Source organism: Canis aureus, chromosome 3 (genome assembly GCF_053574225.1).
Source record: "Canis aureus isolate CA01 chromosome 3, VMU_Caureus_v.1.0, whole genome shotgun sequence".
Lineage (NCBI taxonomy): Eukaryota > Metazoa > Chordata > Mammalia > Carnivora > Canidae > Canis > Canis aureus.
Window position 1 is genome coordinate 47,809,551 of NC_135613.1, and position 16,062 is coordinate 47,825,612.

The 16,062-nt window shown below is 61.7% G+C and overlaps 2 protein-coding genes across 10 annotated transcripts in view; one reads left to right on the plus strand and one right to left on the minus strand.

Moving 5' to 3' along the window:
* Positions 1-7,696, minus strand: part of FLII (FLII actin remodeling protein) — a 13,070-nt gene extending 5,374 nt beyond the window's left edge. The window contains exons 1-13 of one of the 2 annotated variants that reach the window (XM_077892389.1): positions 7,541-7,696; positions 5,810-5,920; positions 5,424-5,495; positions 3,975-4,055; positions 3,566-3,651; positions 3,279-3,440; positions 3,002-3,105; positions 2,484-2,659; positions 2,232-2,389; positions 1,465-1,549; positions 928-1,075; positions 637-770; positions 225-437 (exon numbers count right to left, since the gene is read on the minus strand). In XM_077892389.1, coding sequence (XP_077748515.1) covers positions 225-437; positions 637-770; positions 928-1,075; positions 1,465-1,549; positions 2,232-2,389; positions 2,484-2,659; positions 3,002-3,105; positions 3,279-3,440; positions 3,566-3,651; positions 3,975-4,055; positions 5,424-5,495; positions 5,810-5,920; positions 7,541-7,603 — 1,593 coding nt within the window. In that variant the 5' untranslated portion in view covers positions 7,604-7,696. Of the gene's footprint in view, positions 1-224; positions 438-636; positions 774-927; positions 1,076-1,464; positions 1,550-2,231; positions 2,390-2,483; positions 2,660-3,001; positions 3,106-3,278; positions 3,441-3,565; positions 3,652-3,974; positions 4,056-5,423; positions 5,496-5,809; positions 5,921-7,540 lie in introns of both variants that reach the window. The other variant, XM_077892388.1, reaches the window with a different exon arrangement.
* A 1,168-nt stretch (positions 7,697-8,864) lies between these two features.
* Positions 8,865-14,291, plus strand: MIEF2 (mitochondrial elongation factor 2). Of its 8 annotated transcripts, none has more exons than XR_013376475.1 (5): positions 9,025-9,218; positions 11,281-11,435; positions 11,627-11,807; positions 12,318-13,738; positions 13,829-14,291. XR_013376475.1 is itself a non-coding variant. In XM_077892401.1 (5 exons), exons 1-4 carry the CDS (start codon positions 9,152-9,154, stop codon positions 13,370-13,372), a joined length of 1,458 nt encoding a protein of 485 aa, XP_077748527.1. In that variant the 5' UTR covers positions 9,025-9,151; the 3' UTR covers positions 13,373-13,412; positions 13,829-14,291. The 8 variants fall into 8 exon arrangements, 7 of the variants coding, with proteins under 7 accessions (XP_077748528.1, XP_077748527.1, XP_077748526.1 ...); XM_077892401.1 differs by having other exon boundaries at positions 12,318-13,412; XM_077892402.1 differs by lacking the exon at positions 9,025-9,218 and adding an exon at positions 8,865-9,000 and having other exon boundaries at positions 12,318-14,291.
* Positions 14,292-16,062: the final 1,771 nt, after the last annotated feature.

Genomic DNA, 16,062 nt, shown 5'->3' on the forward strand with positions numbered 1-16,062 from the left:
TCCCAGCTCACCCCAGAGAGGACCCTGGAACTGCCACAGACCCCAACCCCAGGGCGGGTTGCACTGCTACACCTCTGCCTGGGCCACCCCATCCTGCCTCCTCTGCCACGTCCTCTCCTTCCCGCCTCGCCTCAGTGAACAGAAGTGTGGAGCTGGGGGTCCTGAGCCATCTAAGATAAGGTCACTGGGGGTCACGTAGCCCCCAACAACACGCCGATCCTCACCTTGAGCACAATGTAGCAGTCAGCCTCATAGAACTTGCCATGGAAGGCTTCCTCCACCAGCACAGGCACAAAGTTCTCGATCTGCCAGATGGTCAGACCAGGCAGCTGGCCCACATCCTCCGTGAAAAACTCAGAGTAGTCAAGGCGCGGCTTCTCCAGGCCCTGGTCCCAGCGCCGTGTCTTGCCCCCAGGGGCTCGGGCATCAGTACTCTCCTGGAGTCACAGTCACAAAGCATGGCTTACCTCTACGTGGCCACTCAGTCTGGCCTCTTTATTTGCTACCCACCTCAGGGCCTTTGCATGGGCTATTCTCACTACCTGGGATCCACTCTCCCTCTTGGCCTGGGTCACACAATCTGTCGTAAGCAGAGTCCAGGGACATTTGCCCCGTCCCAGCCCCTGCCTGGCTTACCTCCTGCTTTTTGTTCTTCTCCTGGGCCACATCTGACATGCCCTTCAGCACCTGCTTAGCCTGGTCATCCTGGGCTGAGTCCTTACGCCTCCGGAGCCGCATCTTGCGAGCCAGGGGGTCCTTGGGCCCACTTCCTGCTTGGGGATGGAGTAAATGGTTGGGCCCTGGTCGGGCATCCAGCCAACCAGAGGCCAACCCAGCGCCCCAGGATCCAGAAGCTGTGTTTCCCACTCCATTTACAGATGGCTAAGCTGAGGCCCCGAGCACCCCAGCCAGACTTGCTCTGCTTACCAGCTGCTGCCGCAGCCACTGTAGCAGGAGAAGCACCTGCCAGCCGCAGCTGGTTCTGCAGCGAGAAGTCAATGTTGTACCACTCGGCTGCACGGTCCGCGGGCTTGGGAGGCATGACCAGGCTGGGGTTCTCCCGCACGTCCAGGACCTGCCTCGTGGGGCAAGCAGAAGAGGCAGTGAGCCCAGGATCTACCTCCCAGTCACCCCAACCCCGGTTTCTTGCTCTTTGCAACCAGGCTCCTAGGCTCTTATCCCAGCTCTGCAGCCACCCCGGAGGGCTTCAGTTTTCCCCCTGTGAAGTGTGATCTTGCAGGCCGGGTGTGGGGCTTGAATGATGCTGTCGAGCATGGTCTGGACATGGGAAGTGGTTGGCCTTCTTCCTTCTGTGGCACTGGCACCCCTCCAGGGGCCTCTGCTGGGTCCCCCCCCACTCCATTGACATAGCTTTGTTTGGTTTTTCCTGAGAGGCCGTGGTCACCTCCGGCCTCCCCACCAGGCCCACCCTCTCCCTGCACGCTGGCCCTGGCCTGTCCGGACCTCGATCTCTGTCAGGAAGTGGATGGCCTCCGGCAGGGTCACCAGGCGGTTCTTGTTCAGGACGAGTTTCCTCAGCTTTGTGCATCTGTGAGGACAGAGCTGCAGCCTCAGGGAGGTGACAGACGAGGTCAGGTGGGGGGAGGGGGGAAGCAGGGAGACTTCCAGTCTTGGAGATGGGGAGCAGGTGGGGCCAGAGGAACTGAGGCATCCAGCTCGTTAAGGCCCCAGTGGGTTCAGACAGGCCGAGAAAGGCAGGAGAGGCTGCAACAGCTACAACAGGGGGCTCCTCACAGCGAAGCAAGTGGGAAGGACTTTTAGTGACTTCTAGGGAATGTTTTTCAAAGGGGCTGCCTGCAGAAATAAAGGCCCCTGGATATGAACTACAGGACCCTAAACATTCTGTCCTCTAATTAGCCTGGAAGCCAATGACGGAGGGATCCTCTGTGCTCTGCCTGAAGGATTTCTCAGAGTCTTGAGGAGGCCATGCCAGTGGACACTGTGGCCTCCAGAGGGAGATACAGATGGTGCCATGTCCCAAATTCATGTGGCAGTGGGACCCCTCTAGCCTCATCCCCATCCACATGTGGGAAGACGTGGGGTACTCACCCTGGGAATTGCTGTCACACACTGTGTGAGCTTTAGCCACAAAACCAAGTTAACCCATCCATCTTGCACGACGTGCAGAGGTCGCAAGGTGGGTTGTAGCTACGATGCTGGGGTCTTCAGTACCGTAAGCCCCCACCACCCGCCCCCCCTCGCCTCAGCACCTGCACAGGCTCTCAGGGATCAGCTCCAGGTTGTTGTTGGCGGCCATGAATTCCTCCAAGCTGGCCAGCTTGCCGATGCCTGAAGGCAGCCCATCGAAATCCAGCTTGTTGGAGTTCAGGTACAGCTTCTTCAGCTTGGTTAGCTTGCAAATGGCAGACTAGAGGGGAGACAGGGGTGTGGGAGTCAAGGGCAGGAGCCGGGGTGGCTCAGCCCCCCCTCCCCCTCCCGGGGGGCGGGTTGCCTGGACATACAGGCAGCGAGGTGAGCTGGTTACGGGATAGGTTCAGTGTCTCCACGTGCACCCACTGGTCAATGCATAGGGACAGCTCCGAGATCTGGTTGCTGCTGAGGTTGAGGCGCCGCAGGCTGGGAAGGGTGTACAGGCACTCGGGCACCCGTGTCAGGTCATTGCAGGACAGGTCCACATCTGGGATACGGGGAGGGGGCACATGCATGAGCAGGGACCCCCACAGTCAGGTCCAGGGGCAGGAGCCCTAATGTGAGCCCCTCCTCTACCGCCTCTGGGCTCTGTGGCCTTAAGCAAGTGACTTAATCTCTGAACCTCAGTTTCTCCATTTGGAAAAACTTCCTCACGCTGGTGGGTCTGGGCATAAAGCCAAAGCTCGTAAGTGGGTGTCAGCACTAGTTGTCACGATGAAAGAAATAACCGTCATGTAACTGCATCCTTTCCCCTCTGGGAGGTGGTCAGGACCAAAAGCAAGGAACCCCAAGGAACCAGAGCCCAGGATGCCACCCTGGGACCACCAACCTGCGAGGTTGCTCAGGCCCTCCAGGCTGGTGGGGAGGTTGCTCTGGGTACGCTGCGTGTTCCTCAGGTGTAGGGTCTGCAGGGCCATGAGAGCCGGAAGCTGCCTGTGGGGAGACGTGGGCGCTCAGGCCAGAGGCGGGCCTGAGAACACAGGGCTGAGGGGCCAAGGGGATGGGGTCAGGGTGGCCACGGCCCACTCAGGAGTGTTGGGGCATTGTGGAGGGCTGGAACTCCGGGGGAGTTGAGGGACTGGGCCAGATGCCCCAGGGAGGCCCACCGGAGCTGTGCGTGCAGCAGTGGGTTCCCATTGAGCACAAGCGTCTGCAGGTGCACCAGGCGGCGCATCTGTGGGGGCAAGCTCTCCAGGCGGTTCTCGCTGAGGTCCAGGTACAGCAGGTCAGTGAGGTTGATGAAGAGCTGGTTGGGGATGGTGTCGATGCTGCGGGCGGATGGGAGTGAGGCAGGCAGGGGCTATGGGTGCCAGATGCAAGGCTCCCAGGCCCAGTACCCCACCCACCATATTGCAACCCGTACCCCCTCGCCCCTGCCCCTGCGCACAGGTACCTGTTGTGGCTGAGGTTCAGCACCAGCATGTTCTTGGCATTCTCCAGCTCCCGCGGGCACTCTGTCAGCTGGTTGTAGCTCAAGTCCTGGGTAGAAACGTAGAAACGGGGAGGCCAAGTCAGGGGTATTGGGGCCAGTGCCAGCCTGCCAGGCCTCCACCGGCCTTGGGGATCAGGTGGAGCACTGAGCAAGGAGTGGAGGAAGGGGTTTCAGAGCCAAACGGAGAAAGCCAAGACCCTAAGAGAAGGGATGCTTAAGTTCGGGATCTGACTTCGTGAGTGACCTTGGGTAAGGCACACTGCACCTCAGTTTCTCCATCTGCAACATGACATGGTATAACGGTGGCTGCGGGGACCACTATGATAGATGAAGGCTGACAGGTAGGCCAGGTGCATGGGTAACCACTAACCAGAACTGAGAGGTCATCCAGCTTGAAGATGTCATCGGGGACTCCGGAATTCTTCAGGCTGTTGGCTCGAGCCACGATGGCCTGCGAATAAACCATGGGGGCCCATGATTTCTGGCTTCCACCCCTGGGAGCAGCAGAGAGATGAGGGAAGGATACTGCCTCAGGAAGCCCCACAGAGGGCCAAGGGCTGTCCCTTCCTGGCCTTTGCTCACTGTCCCTCCACTTGGCAAGCTCTTCCTGGTTTCTTTTTTTTTTTTTTTTTTAATTTATTTATGATAGTCACACACAGAGAGAGAGAGGCAGAGACACAGGCAGAGGGAGAAGCAGGCTCCATGCACTGGGAGCCCGACGTGGGATTTGATCCCGGGTCTCCACGATCACGCCCTGGGCCAAAGGCAGGTGCCAAACCGCTGTGCCACCCAGGGATCCCTCTTCCTGGTTTCCTGATGAGATCCTATTCATATCTCAAAGCCCAGCTCAAATGTGCCCCAGGGACCAGCGCAGGATCCCCAAGGAACCTGTTCTGACCAAATAATCCCTCCTCTTCCCAATTCCAGAGGGCAAGATAAGGGGGCAGCTCTGAGACACGGTATGGACATAGGGCAAGTCTGTTTTCTATCCTCTCAGGGCTGGTATGTCAGGCTATAGAAGTGCGGAAAGTCTCAGGGGCAGAGAGAACAGGCCACAGAACAGTGCCACGACTGCAAGCACCAACACGGCTGCTGCCATTTGTGCAGTGCCAACCACAGAGGGGCAACAGGACCACCCTGACCACCTATCTACAGGGCCAAACTCCACCCTACCCCAGTTCTACCACTGCCTGCCTCGGGCAAGTGACCTTGGACCAGTGACCTGGCTCTATGGCCTAGTGTCTTCATCTGGGAACTTGGTAAGGGTCTGGATTCTATGGAAAAACCCACGAGGAAGAGTTGGATACCAGCTCGGCTGGTATTGACTGTTATTACAGTACCTGTTGTCTAAAAACAGGTGAGAGTTTGGGTTTTTTACCCGCTGTCCCCATGCATTACTCACCGCAGGGCATTATGGTATCCCCTCCCCTTTAGGAACAGGGCCCTGAGGGGATCCCTGGGTGGCTCAGCGGTTTAGCGCCTGCCTTTGGCCTAGGGCGTTTTATTTTATTAAATAAAAGATTATTTATTTATTCATGAGAGACACAGAGAGAGGGAGAGAGAGAGGCAGAGACACAGGCAGAGGGAGAAGCAGGCTCCATGCTGGGAGCCTGATGTGGGACTTGATCCTGGGACTCCAGGATCACACCCTGGGCCAAAGGCAGGCGCTAAACCGCTGAGCCACCCAGGGATCCCCAATAAATAAAATCTTAAAAAAAAAAAAAAAAAAAGCACGGGGCCCTGAGTCTGAGGCAGGATGGGCAGAGATGCTGGCCCTGCCCTCACACCCCCAAGCTCAACGGCCAGTGGTAGCACTCACCCTCAGTGACGGCAGGCTGGACAGCTCCCCGTGAAGCGTGGTCAGGTTGTTGTGGCTCACAGACAAGTGCTCCTGAGCAAGACACGGGAGCAGAGGCTCAGCAGTGTGGGTAGGGTGCCTACAGGGGCCCCATCTGCCACCAAAATCTTGCACCATCCAGGGGGCCCTTAGCCACACAGGCCCACTCCCCCTCTTGCAGCCTCCCTCCCTCACACAGCCAGTCTTTCCTTACACACCTCCTGGGACAGGGTGCTCCCTCCCTATTTGCTAGCTCTGTTTATGGCTGTCAGTGGCTTCCTTCACGTCATTTGCCTTCTATGCAAGCTCTGCCCACCTGGCCCAGCCCCATCCACAGGAACCCTCCCCGACTGCCCAAAGCCCCTTACCAGCTTCTGCAGGGCAGCCAACTCCTCTGGCAGATAGCAGAGGCCGGTGCGGTTCAGCTTCAGCCACCGCAGACTGGTCATGGCCTTGACATTCTCAGGGAAGTAGCCACCCTGGGGGTGTGTCACAGTGAGACTGGTCTGGGCAACGGGCGCTCCTGCTCTACTACCCTCTGTGGCCCCCATACCCATGGGAGCCTTGGGAGAGCAACAGAGCCACCTCTCACCAGCTGTGCACCCCTGGGCAGGTCACTTTGCCACTCTGTGCCTCAACTTCAGCAATGTAACAGGGCTTACAAAAGCCCCTCATGACAAAAATGTGAAGACATACTAATAATCAAGGTGACTGTTGGCCTAATGTCTGTCTCTTGTTGGATTCTGAGCGCTGAGGGGGCCAGGTCGGACCTGGCTTGTTCCAGGGGACATCCCCAGGGCCCAGCGGTGTGGTCAGCTTGGCTCAAATGCCCTTGTGTGCCATTCCAGGCCCCACCTAGGCCTCCAGAGATGGGGTATCCCTGAGCCTCCACCAAGGCCCCGGCCCCGCCCCACTCAGCCATCAGCATACCAGCCATTCTTGGTGTGAGGCCCCAGTTCCCCATCCGCACAGGCACTGCCTCACTCGTGTCTTCGTGAGCCTCTGAATGCCCCCCTCAGTCCCCTTAGCCTTACAGTGGGCAGTTTGAGGCGCCCTTGGCCGGTGTTCCCAGCCCCCTACAGCCACATTCCCTGCTGGTGACTCTGGAGAGGTCGATGGAGACCCCAGGTAAGGATGGCAGCGATGGGGGCAGAGGAGAGTGGTGTGGCCACCTGGGCACAGTGTCAGAAGTGCGTGTACAGGTGGGGAAATGCAGGAAGGGCCTTCTTGCCTCCTCCGTGAGGGCCCGGCCCCCACCCCTGCAGACGCAGCCGGACACTACCAGGATCCCCCCCCCCTCCCCTGCCCACCTGCCCCCAGGCTGCCCTTCCCCGGGCGGGGCCAGCTCTCACTTCCACTGCTGCCCCGCCTCCTTTGGTCGCCAGCACTGCCCTGCTCCTCCCTGACCCTCTAGAACCGCCTCACCTGCCCTGTGGCCCTAGTCTACCAGTCCCGCAGCTGCTCAGGCCACCGTCAGCCGAGGTGGCTGCACCTGCCCCAGAGTCCCCAGAGGGGTTACTAGGCAGCCCCCTCCACCGGATGAGAAAACCCGGGCTCCGAGAGGGGAAGTGACTTGCCCGAGACCACACAGGATGGGGTGGCGGCGGCAGGCTCGGGCCGCGATGAGTGTGCTCCAGACCCGCCCCCGACCGACAGCCGGTAGCAAGGCCGGCCCTGAGTCAGGGCCTGGCTGGGCGTGTGACCTCAGAGGGGCGGGGACGGAGGGCGCGGAGGGCGGGAGCAGCTCGCAGACCCCCAGGCCAGTCTGCGGCGCGGGCGGGGCCCGGACCCCGGACCCCCGGACCCGGGCGCGCGGGGCCCCCAGCCCACACTCCCCGCGCCGCTGCGCGCCCGGCCCCCGCCCGGCCCCCCCCGGCCCCCCCGGCCCCCCCGGCCCGGGTCTTCCCGAGCCGCAGCGGACGCGTCGGGGGGCCGTTCCGGGCGGGGCCGCGAGCTCCGGGGCAGCCCCCCTTCCCTCCCGCGGTCCCGGGCGGCGCGGGGCCGGGCGCGGGCGGGACAGGAAGCGGGGAGCGGCGCGGGCCCGGGCGGAAGACACGGCCTGGAGGGAAGCCGGCCCCGCGCCCTGACGGCCCGCTCACCTTGAAGTCGTTGCCGCTCAGGTCCACGCCGCGCACGAACGGCAGCACCCCGGTGGCCTCCATGGCGCCGCTCTCGCTGCCGGGCCTGCGGGCGCGGGGGGCGGCGGGGCGAGCCGCGGGCTGGGCCGACGCCGGCCCCGCCCCTTTAACCCGCCCCCGCCCGGCCCGGCGGCAGGCGGAGCCCCGGCCGCGGCCCCGCGCGTCACCCGGGGAACCGGGAGCGCCGGGCCTCCCCGGGCCTCCCCGGGCCTCGGCTTCCCCCGCCGTCCGCTGACCCCGGGCCCTCGGAAAAAGTCCGGGCTCCCCCTGCGCTCCCGCAGGCTTCTAACCTCCACGCTGATTTCAGCGACCTATGGCGGGGGGTGCCGCAGACCCTGCAGGCCCGGGCTCCGCCCCCGGGGCAGCCGCAGCCGCTGGAGTCCGGCCGTGACCTCTGCAGCGATTAGGGACCCAGGCCCGGGGGCGCACGGACCTAGACCTTGGGTCCTAGGGCTCTGGGCTAACCCCAGGTCTGCTCCTGCCTCAGCTTTCTCATTTGTGAAATGCTTCCTAAGGCTGTCGCCAGAAACAAACTCAGGTGTAGGTCGCAGCATACAGCAGGCGCTCGATAAGAGGCACGTTATCATTCAGGCTCTCTTTACTTCCTTGCGCCCCCACCAGCCGGCACATAATAGGTCCCCAAGAAATAAACGCCGAGTGAGCCACAGGTTCTATGCACGGTCACCCTTCGCGGGGGGGAGGGGCCTTGTGATACCCACTTCAGGGGAGAGAAGACTGAGGCCAGAACGGAGCAGTGGCCCGCACAGGGTTACACGGCGCAGGTGGCAGGGCTAGCCTCCTGGGTCACGCTGTGTGCCCCGCGCGCCAACATAAAATAATAAAGCCACACTGCGCTCTCAGAGGTGACCTCAAGGGTCAGGCAAGCGGGCCTTCGGGCCAGGTACCACCTGTTTGCCGGGCCCCGGAAACAACGCGAGCCCAGACAGTTCTGTCTACTCCGCAGCCTCCCATGCGAGCACACGCGACTTCCCACCAGGCCCTCGGGTCCGGCTCATCCCGACCCGGGTCCCGGTCGCCACCCCGCCCTGCGCCTTTAAGCCCGAGTGCGTCCGGGAGGCCCGCCCCCGAGGGGCCGCGCTCGTCAGCGGGGGGGCGTGGCCTGCTCCTCACTGGCTGAGCCGCGCAGTATTTTGGAACGTGGGCGGGGCCTCGGGCGCTCCGATTGGACCCGGGGCTTGTTCGTCTGCTTGCGTCGGAGGTCAGGGCCGCCCCCGGGGCCTCGGGGTTCGGTTCCCGGGTCCTCCGAGTTCCATTCCCAGGCGGGCCCGGGCTCAGGACCCAGGGTCGCACCCGCTGTGTCCTGCGGTCGCTGCGCCGAAGCCGCGACGCCCGTGCGGCCGGAGTGCGGCTGGGCGGCCCGGGTCCCCCAGACCGGGGCGTGGAGCGTGCGTCGGACGCAGGTCGGGGGCGTGGTCTCCGCTGGGGCCCGGGTCACGGCCGGGGAAGGGGGGAAGGGCTTTGCGCCCCGGGCCGGAGTTCCAGTGTCGAGCCTGCCCCTTTACGTGTTGGGCGCCTCAGTGCACTTCTCGGGGCCTGGTGCCCTCCGCGCGGATGGGCCCCTCCCAGGCCCTCCCCGGGGTTCCTGCGCGCTCGGCCCAGCCCCGGCCCCGGGCAGCAGGTGTGGCGGAGGAGGGGAAGGGCGGGCGGCGTCTCCCGGCGTCTCCCGGCGTCTCCCGGCGCCTGGGGGGGGCCGGGCCGGCCGCGCGGAGTCGGGTTATTTTTAACCACCCGCGCCTTCTCGGCGTTCCGGGAGTTGGAAGGCTGCGGTTTGCGGCCTGCGCGACCCCGCCAGGGGTTGGGCTGAGTCCCGTTCAGGCAGGAGGTATTGAAAGCTTTTTACACTTTGCAAGTGGATTCTGGGCTCCGCTGGAGATGGCTTGCAGTATTGATCATCGAGGAGGAAGTAACTAAAAGCGGCCGCCGGGCCTTGGTGGGGCACTCCCCTAGCCTTTGACCAGCCCAGGCCCCAGAGCCCTCCTGTCCTATTTTTACTCTGGGCAAATCGGGGGGCGGGGGTTGGGGCTGACTCCGGTGGTGATTCAGGCTTCAGCTGCTCTAGGCATCTCGTCACCTGGCAACTGAGCCCTGGGCACCCACAGCGGATCCGAGAGGACAGAAGTCCTTGGTGCCTGGGCTGGCTGCGAACCCACGGTCATCTGGTTCAGGCATCCGCAGAGAGACAGCGCTGCCTGGTGTCTGACTGGTCCTCCGGGCCTCAGCTTGCACCCCGGCCACACGCCCCCCTCTGCTCTCAGGGCCTGAGGCAGGAAATCCCCCGGAAGAACCAGAGGTTGGAGTTTGGGGGCCTAGGCCTGGGTGGGATCTCTGTCTCCACTTCCCAAGTACCCAGGCCTACCCAGCCTTATAGTTCTGGGTTCCCCACGTGTAAACCTTCACCACGCCTGTGCCATTTTACAGGTGAACAAAGCCTCATCTTCCCTTCTCTGTTGCCTCGGTTTCCAGTCTTTGACAGCTGCTCCCCCATCCCCACTACCCCTGCATTGTCTCAAACTTGAGAGGCCCAGAGAGGCCCCTGTCCAGAGGCACTGGGCAAGTTCTCTGTTTGGGATGGGGGGTGGGGTCTTTATTTTTCACCTACTTTTTTTTTTTTTTTAATTTTATTTATTTATTCATGAGAGACACGACACACAGAGAGAGACAGAGACACAGGCAGAGGGAGAAGCAGGCTCCACGCAGGGAGCCCGACTTGGGACTCGATCCCGGGTCTCCAGGATCACGCCCTGGACTGAAGGCGGTGCTAAACCACTGAGCCGCCCAGGGATCCCTACCTACTTATTTTAAATATTTTATTTTTAAGTAATCTACACCGAACATAGGGCTGGGACTCACATCCCCCGAGATCAAGACTCAGACGCTCCACAGATGGAGCCAGCCAGATGTCCTGTTTGGGGTCTTTGGAGTTACCCTGCTTGCTGCCCCCACAGGCAGGCCTCAGCCTTCATTGATGTGCCTCCCTGGGCAGCCTGGGCCACCTCACTCGTCCCGTCCTTTGACTTGATAGCTCTCCCTCCAGGGGCTACTCTATTGAGATCTGGTGGCGGGGGGACCTCTGTTGAGGTCCCCTCAAAGGCCTGAGGGGCCCTGCAGGGTAGACTGCTAGGACCCCTGGCGGTGTCTTCTTTAGGCCAGAGTTCCCTCCTGCCTATGCCCAGCCCCGGTTAAGAAGCAGGACGAAGCAGCCTCTTGGAGCTGGCTGCAGGCTCCAGTAGACTGACTGGACTCTGGGGGTGGGCCAGAGTCAGGACACTTTGCAGGATGGGTCCAGGTCCCCACCACTCACTGTGTGGTTCGGCAGCCTATATCTCTCTAAAATGGGGATGGCGATGATGAGACTCACTTCACCATCTTAGGTCATGTCAGGGGTCCTTGAGGATGGGATGGAGAAGATGGGCCTCCTTTTCTCACCTGGCACAAGTCTCAGGGCCTTTCTACATGAGCTCCTTGTCTAGGGAGTGGGTGGGCTATTTGCAGGTTTGCAGTGTGGTAGAGGTGGGGCTTTGGGCAGCCCCATCTCCTCCCAAGAAACCGTTTCTCCTGAGAAACTCCCAGGAACTCCCTTCATCAGCTCTACTCACGACAGCCCCAGCATGATGGGGTCGGCCCCACTGCCAGCCTGGCCGCCCCCCCACAGAGCTGTCTATGTCTACATCCTCTTACAGGCAGACAGACCATGGCCGAGTTCTCCCAGAAACGGGGGAAGCAGCGTGATGAGGTCCTGGGCAGCACCGTGGACTTCCTCCTGGCCAATGCCCGCCTGGTGCTGGGCGTGGGCGGAGCCGCCGTGCTGGGAATTGCTACCCTGGCTGTGAAGCGGGTAAGGCCAGGCTGAGCCGCTCAGAGCTAGGGCTGCCCGAGGAGGACAGTGGGGCCCCAGGGGGAGGGGGTGGGGAAGTGCCCAAAGCTGGCACCTGCTTCTCTACCCCAGCAACCTGGCTGGCGTTGCCCCTGGCCTTGGCCTGGCCACACAGGCTTCGGATGCTCTGATCCATGTCACTCTGCCGGCAGCTCATTGACAGGGCCACCAGCCCTCGAGATGAGGATGACGCCAAGGGGGACACTACATGTCTGGAGGAGAGCTGGAAGGAACTGAACCTGCTCACGGCCACACCGCGTCAACAGCCCCGGCCCCCACCTGCAGCCCTCAGCCAGCCCGTGTCACCCCCTGACCCCTCGCCGGCTGCCCCAGGTGAGTGGCACCCCATCCCCTCCGACCCGGTTGGGCCCTCCTCTGGTATCACATTTGGGAGATGCAACCCAGGCTCTGCCTTTGACTGAGCCTGGGACCTAGGCAAGTCCCTGCTGCTCCTCGGGGGCCGCAGCCTCCCTGCATGTTTAAGGGTTTCTCTGCCCTCCTAACCTCCTGGGTTGTGCCCCCAGGACCTGGACTGAGAGAGCGGTACCAGAGCATGGCAGCAGTGTTGTGACGGTGAGGGGCCCCAGATGGGGAAACTGAAGCCCAGAGCCTGTCTTCTCAGCCTACACCAAGCTGTTTTAGGGCGTTGGGGATCTGGGGGCAGTGAGAATTTGTCATCACGTACTCACCTTACGTGAGAACTTGAGCTAAGCACTCTCCCAGGTGGTCATTTTACAGCTGAACAAAATAAGGCCCAGGCTGTCACACAGCTAGTAATTGGGTGGAGGTCTCTTGGCTCCTGACGGGGCCTCCTGATGTGGTCCCAACCCCTTTGTTCTGCAGAGGGGCCCACAGACACGGGTCCTGAGATGTCACTGCAGCTTAGCTCTCCGGCGCCGCTGTGCCTGACGTTCCAGGAGAAGCTGCTGGCGTTTGAGCAGACCCACGTGACCATCCCCGCGGCCCACGTGGCCCTGGCCAAGCAGCTGGCCGGTGACATTGGCCTTGAGCTGCAGGCCTATCTGCGGAACAAGTTCCCGGAGCTGCCCTTTGGGGCACTGGTGCCCGGCGGGCCGCTCTACGACGGGCTGCAGGCGGGGGCGGCTGAGCGCGTGCATATCCTGGTCCCCCTGGTGCTGGAGGCGGGCCTGTGGAGCCTGGTGCCAGGGGCGGACACCGTGGCCAGGGACCCTCGCTGCTGGGCCGTGCGCAGGACTCAGCTGGAGTTCCGGCCCCGCGGGAGCAGCCCCTGGGACCGCTTCCTGGTGGGCGGCTACCTGTCTTCCCGCGTCCTGCTGGAGCTGCTCCGCAAAGCGCTGGCCTCCTGCGTCAACTGGCCAGCCATCGGCAGCCTGCTCGGGTGCCTGATCCGGCCCAGCGTGGCCGCCGAGGAGCTGCTGCTCGAGGTGCAGCATGAGCGCCTCGAGCTCACAGTCGCCGTGCTGCTGGTGGTCGCCGGCGCTGGTCCCGAAGATCCCCTCCTCCTGGCGTGGCCCCTGGAGGGGTTGGCTGGGAACCTCTGGCTGCAGGACTTATACCCCGCGGAGGCTGCCAGGCTGCGGGTCCTGGATGAGCGCGACGCTGGGACGCGCCGGCGGCTGCTGCGGCTGCTGTGCGGGGTCTGCCGCCGCCACCCATCCCTGTGGCGGCTGGACCGGCGCCACCTGACCCAGGTGGTTCTGCGCCTGGGGGAGCACGAGGCCGACTGGGCCGAGGCGGCCTTGGGGGCGCGCTTCCTGCAGGCCCTGGAGGCGCTCGTCGACAGCCTGGAGCGGGCCAGCCTGCCCTGCCAGCTCAACCCCGGCGTGAACCTCTTCGGGAGCCTGCGGGACGAGGAGATTGACGCCCTGGGCTTCGCGCTGTTCTGCGGCCTGCAGGCCCCCGAGTGGCTGCTCTAGCCGGGTGGGGACGGGGCGGCCGGCGCTCGTTCGGCGGCGGGTGAGCTGGGCGCGCCTCCCCTCCGGGAATCTGGAGAGCACCCTGTCTCTTGCTTTAGCCAAAATAAAAAGAGGGGGCTGCCCTGTAAGCCCCCGGGTTAGCATGTACGCGGGCAGCAGTCGCGGGAGGCCCCGGGCCCAGAGAGCTCGGCTGGGCCACCTCGGGGGCAGCCTGGAGCGCCGGCCACTCCCCCGGCCCCATCTGGCCTTGGGGCGACCCTGGGACCGTGGGCTCGGTCCGTCGTCACCAGCAGTGAACGCACGGACGATCCGGCTTCTGCTCTCCTAGGCGGGGGATAAAGGCAGCTCCGTTTATCTGTCGAGAGGGTGAGTTAGCGTTTTCCTCGGGTGCCAGCTCCAGGCATCTCGAGGCTTCTGGTGCTGGGTGGTAAACACTGTGTTTGTGTCGTCCCCCAGGGGCCAGAGTCACCTGGGACCCCCCTGCGCCCCGGATTGCAGCTTTGGGGCTGATCTGAAGGCTGTGTCTCCCAAGTCATGTCACCTGCGTGTCCAGCCAGCTTGTTGAGCTCTCCCCTCTAGCCTGGAGCAGAGCTCCGTCGGACGTGCTGCCCACCTCGTACCTCAGGGGAAGGCCCCATTCTCTCCAACAGGGCAGATTTTCTGTTTGGGAGGCAGAGAGACCCCTGGAGAACCTAAGGCTCCCAGTGCCCCCCGCTTTGCCTGGAGCCAAGGATGTGCCACCGGCTACTGCTGGGCCCGGCCTCCACCGAGCCACCACGAGCGCTCCCCGCCGACACTGAGGCCCGCTCGGGGATGGGATTCCGCCTCCCCTCCCGGGCATCCCTCCCATCTTTGGTGTTCTTCGTGCTGAAGCAAAGCTGTGCCACTAGGAATGTGAATAAAAGGAAAAACGAGGCTGTGTGATTTGTGCTGGGCTCTTATGCATGGCTCTTTGGAGTTCTGGAAGCTTGGCCACAGGTCTTGTGGGATCGACCAGGAAGAGTTAGGGCTTAACTGGAAAAATAGATTGTGTGGAGAGATAATATTACCAGTTTCCGGGTGTGATGCTTCACTTTAGTGATGGAAACCAGCTAGTCAGGGACTTTTTTCCCTGAAAAATCTAAGCTCTCACGGCCTAGCTGGCTCTCTGGTGGGCATGGCTGCCCCAAGCCCATCAGCCGGCACGTCAGTACCCAGAGAAATGTCATGTTTGTATCTCCTGGCCTCTTGTGGCTCAAGTGGTGGACGGCCCTCCCCAGACAGGGAAGCAGGAGCATCTCAGCGTCTCCACGGGAGCCATGGCTGGGGTTCATATCCTTTGTCACCACAGATGACAAGTGGGCCATGGGGACGGCTTTGGGCCACGAGTGCTCAGCGGTCACCACAGTTGCTTTTCCCATCCTGCTTCTCTCCTTCCCATCCCGTCGTGTTTCCTGAGGTAACCTGTGCCCTGAGCTGTGACCACAGGACCACGAGCAGCACCAATGTCCTCCCTCGTCTGAGGGCCAGCACGCAGGACACATGAGAAGCACATGTGTACTTCTGGATGCAGGACCAGGAGCTGCCCCTGGAGGTCATGAGGGCTCTGCCCCAGGGGCATTCAGATGCCTGGACGGCTCCACACACAGGCTGTGGGGAGGGTCAAAGGGCAGGAGACTGGCTGAGCCGAGGTCCATTCAGATCACTTGGCCTGGGGACTGGCGCACAGAGAGCCTTGAGCAGCTGCCCTGGTGGCCGAGTGTTGGCACTGGCCTGGGCAGACAGAGGCGGGGCCTTGGTACTTTTGGCAGTAAATTGGGGGATTATGGAATACCAACTTCTCGGCGGTTGTACGAAGTAACTGCTGGTGTGCAGTGTTAGCCCAGGGCCTGGCACGAAGCAAACCACTCCAGAACCCAACTGTGGGCCCCAGCTATCTCCCCCCGCTGACCAGCGTCACAAAGCTCTCTCTTCTACACCAACTGTAGAATAAATCTTATCATATAGAAAATGTTTCCTTTCTATAAACCCACTCGCTGGGCCCGTCTCTGCAGCACTTACCTGTGGCATAGTCCCAAGTGGGGGTACTGCTCATTCCCTAGGGCTGGCCTGTCCAGTTCTTCCAATCTTTGCTATTACAGCAATCCCCCCTGATCTGTGGTTTCGGTTCTGCGTGGTCACTGTAGACCAGAAGCATGTGATCCTCCCAATGTATCGTGTCCACAGCAGCCTCATGGTGGGTCACAACGCCCACGTCATTCACCTGACCTCATCCCGCAGCCATTGTACCGCCTCACAGCCCCACAAGAAGGGGGGGGGGGTACAGGACAATACGGTGGTTTGAGAGGAAGAGACCACATTCACGTTAGTTTTATTACAATATATTGTTAGAATTCTATTATTATTTATTGTGAATTTCTTACTGTACCTAATTTCTAAACTTTCTCCTATGTATGTAGGTACAGCAAAAGACATAGTAAAACAGTGTATATAGCGTTTGGTACTATCTGTCGTTTTTGGCATCCACTGGGGGTCTTGGGACATATCCCCTCAAAGATAACCAGAGGGACAACTGTATTTAAACTGACAGGCCCTGAAGAAAGTCTCTGTGCACATAAGCCATGGCATAGGACATTCCTGGGAGTGGAAACCATTCAGTATTCAGACCCAGAAAGATCCTGCCAAACTGCATTCTGGAAGGACTTTGGTCA

Excerpts from the sequence above, each read along its gene's own strand:
- MIEF2 (XM_077892400.1), top strand. The coding sequence starts at position 9,152 with ATGGGCCCCTCCCAGGCCCTCCCCGGGGTTCCTGCGCGCTCGGCCCAG. Across the intron at positions 9,219-11,280 it reads GCCCCGGCCCCGGGCAGCAG|GCAGACAGACCATGGCCGAG; the intron begins GTGTGGCGGAGG and ends ATCCTCTTACAG. Across the intron at positions 11,436-11,626 it reads CTACCCTGGCTGTGAAGCGG|CTCATTGACAGGGCCACCAG; the intron begins GTAAGGCCAGGC and ends CTCTGCCGGCAG.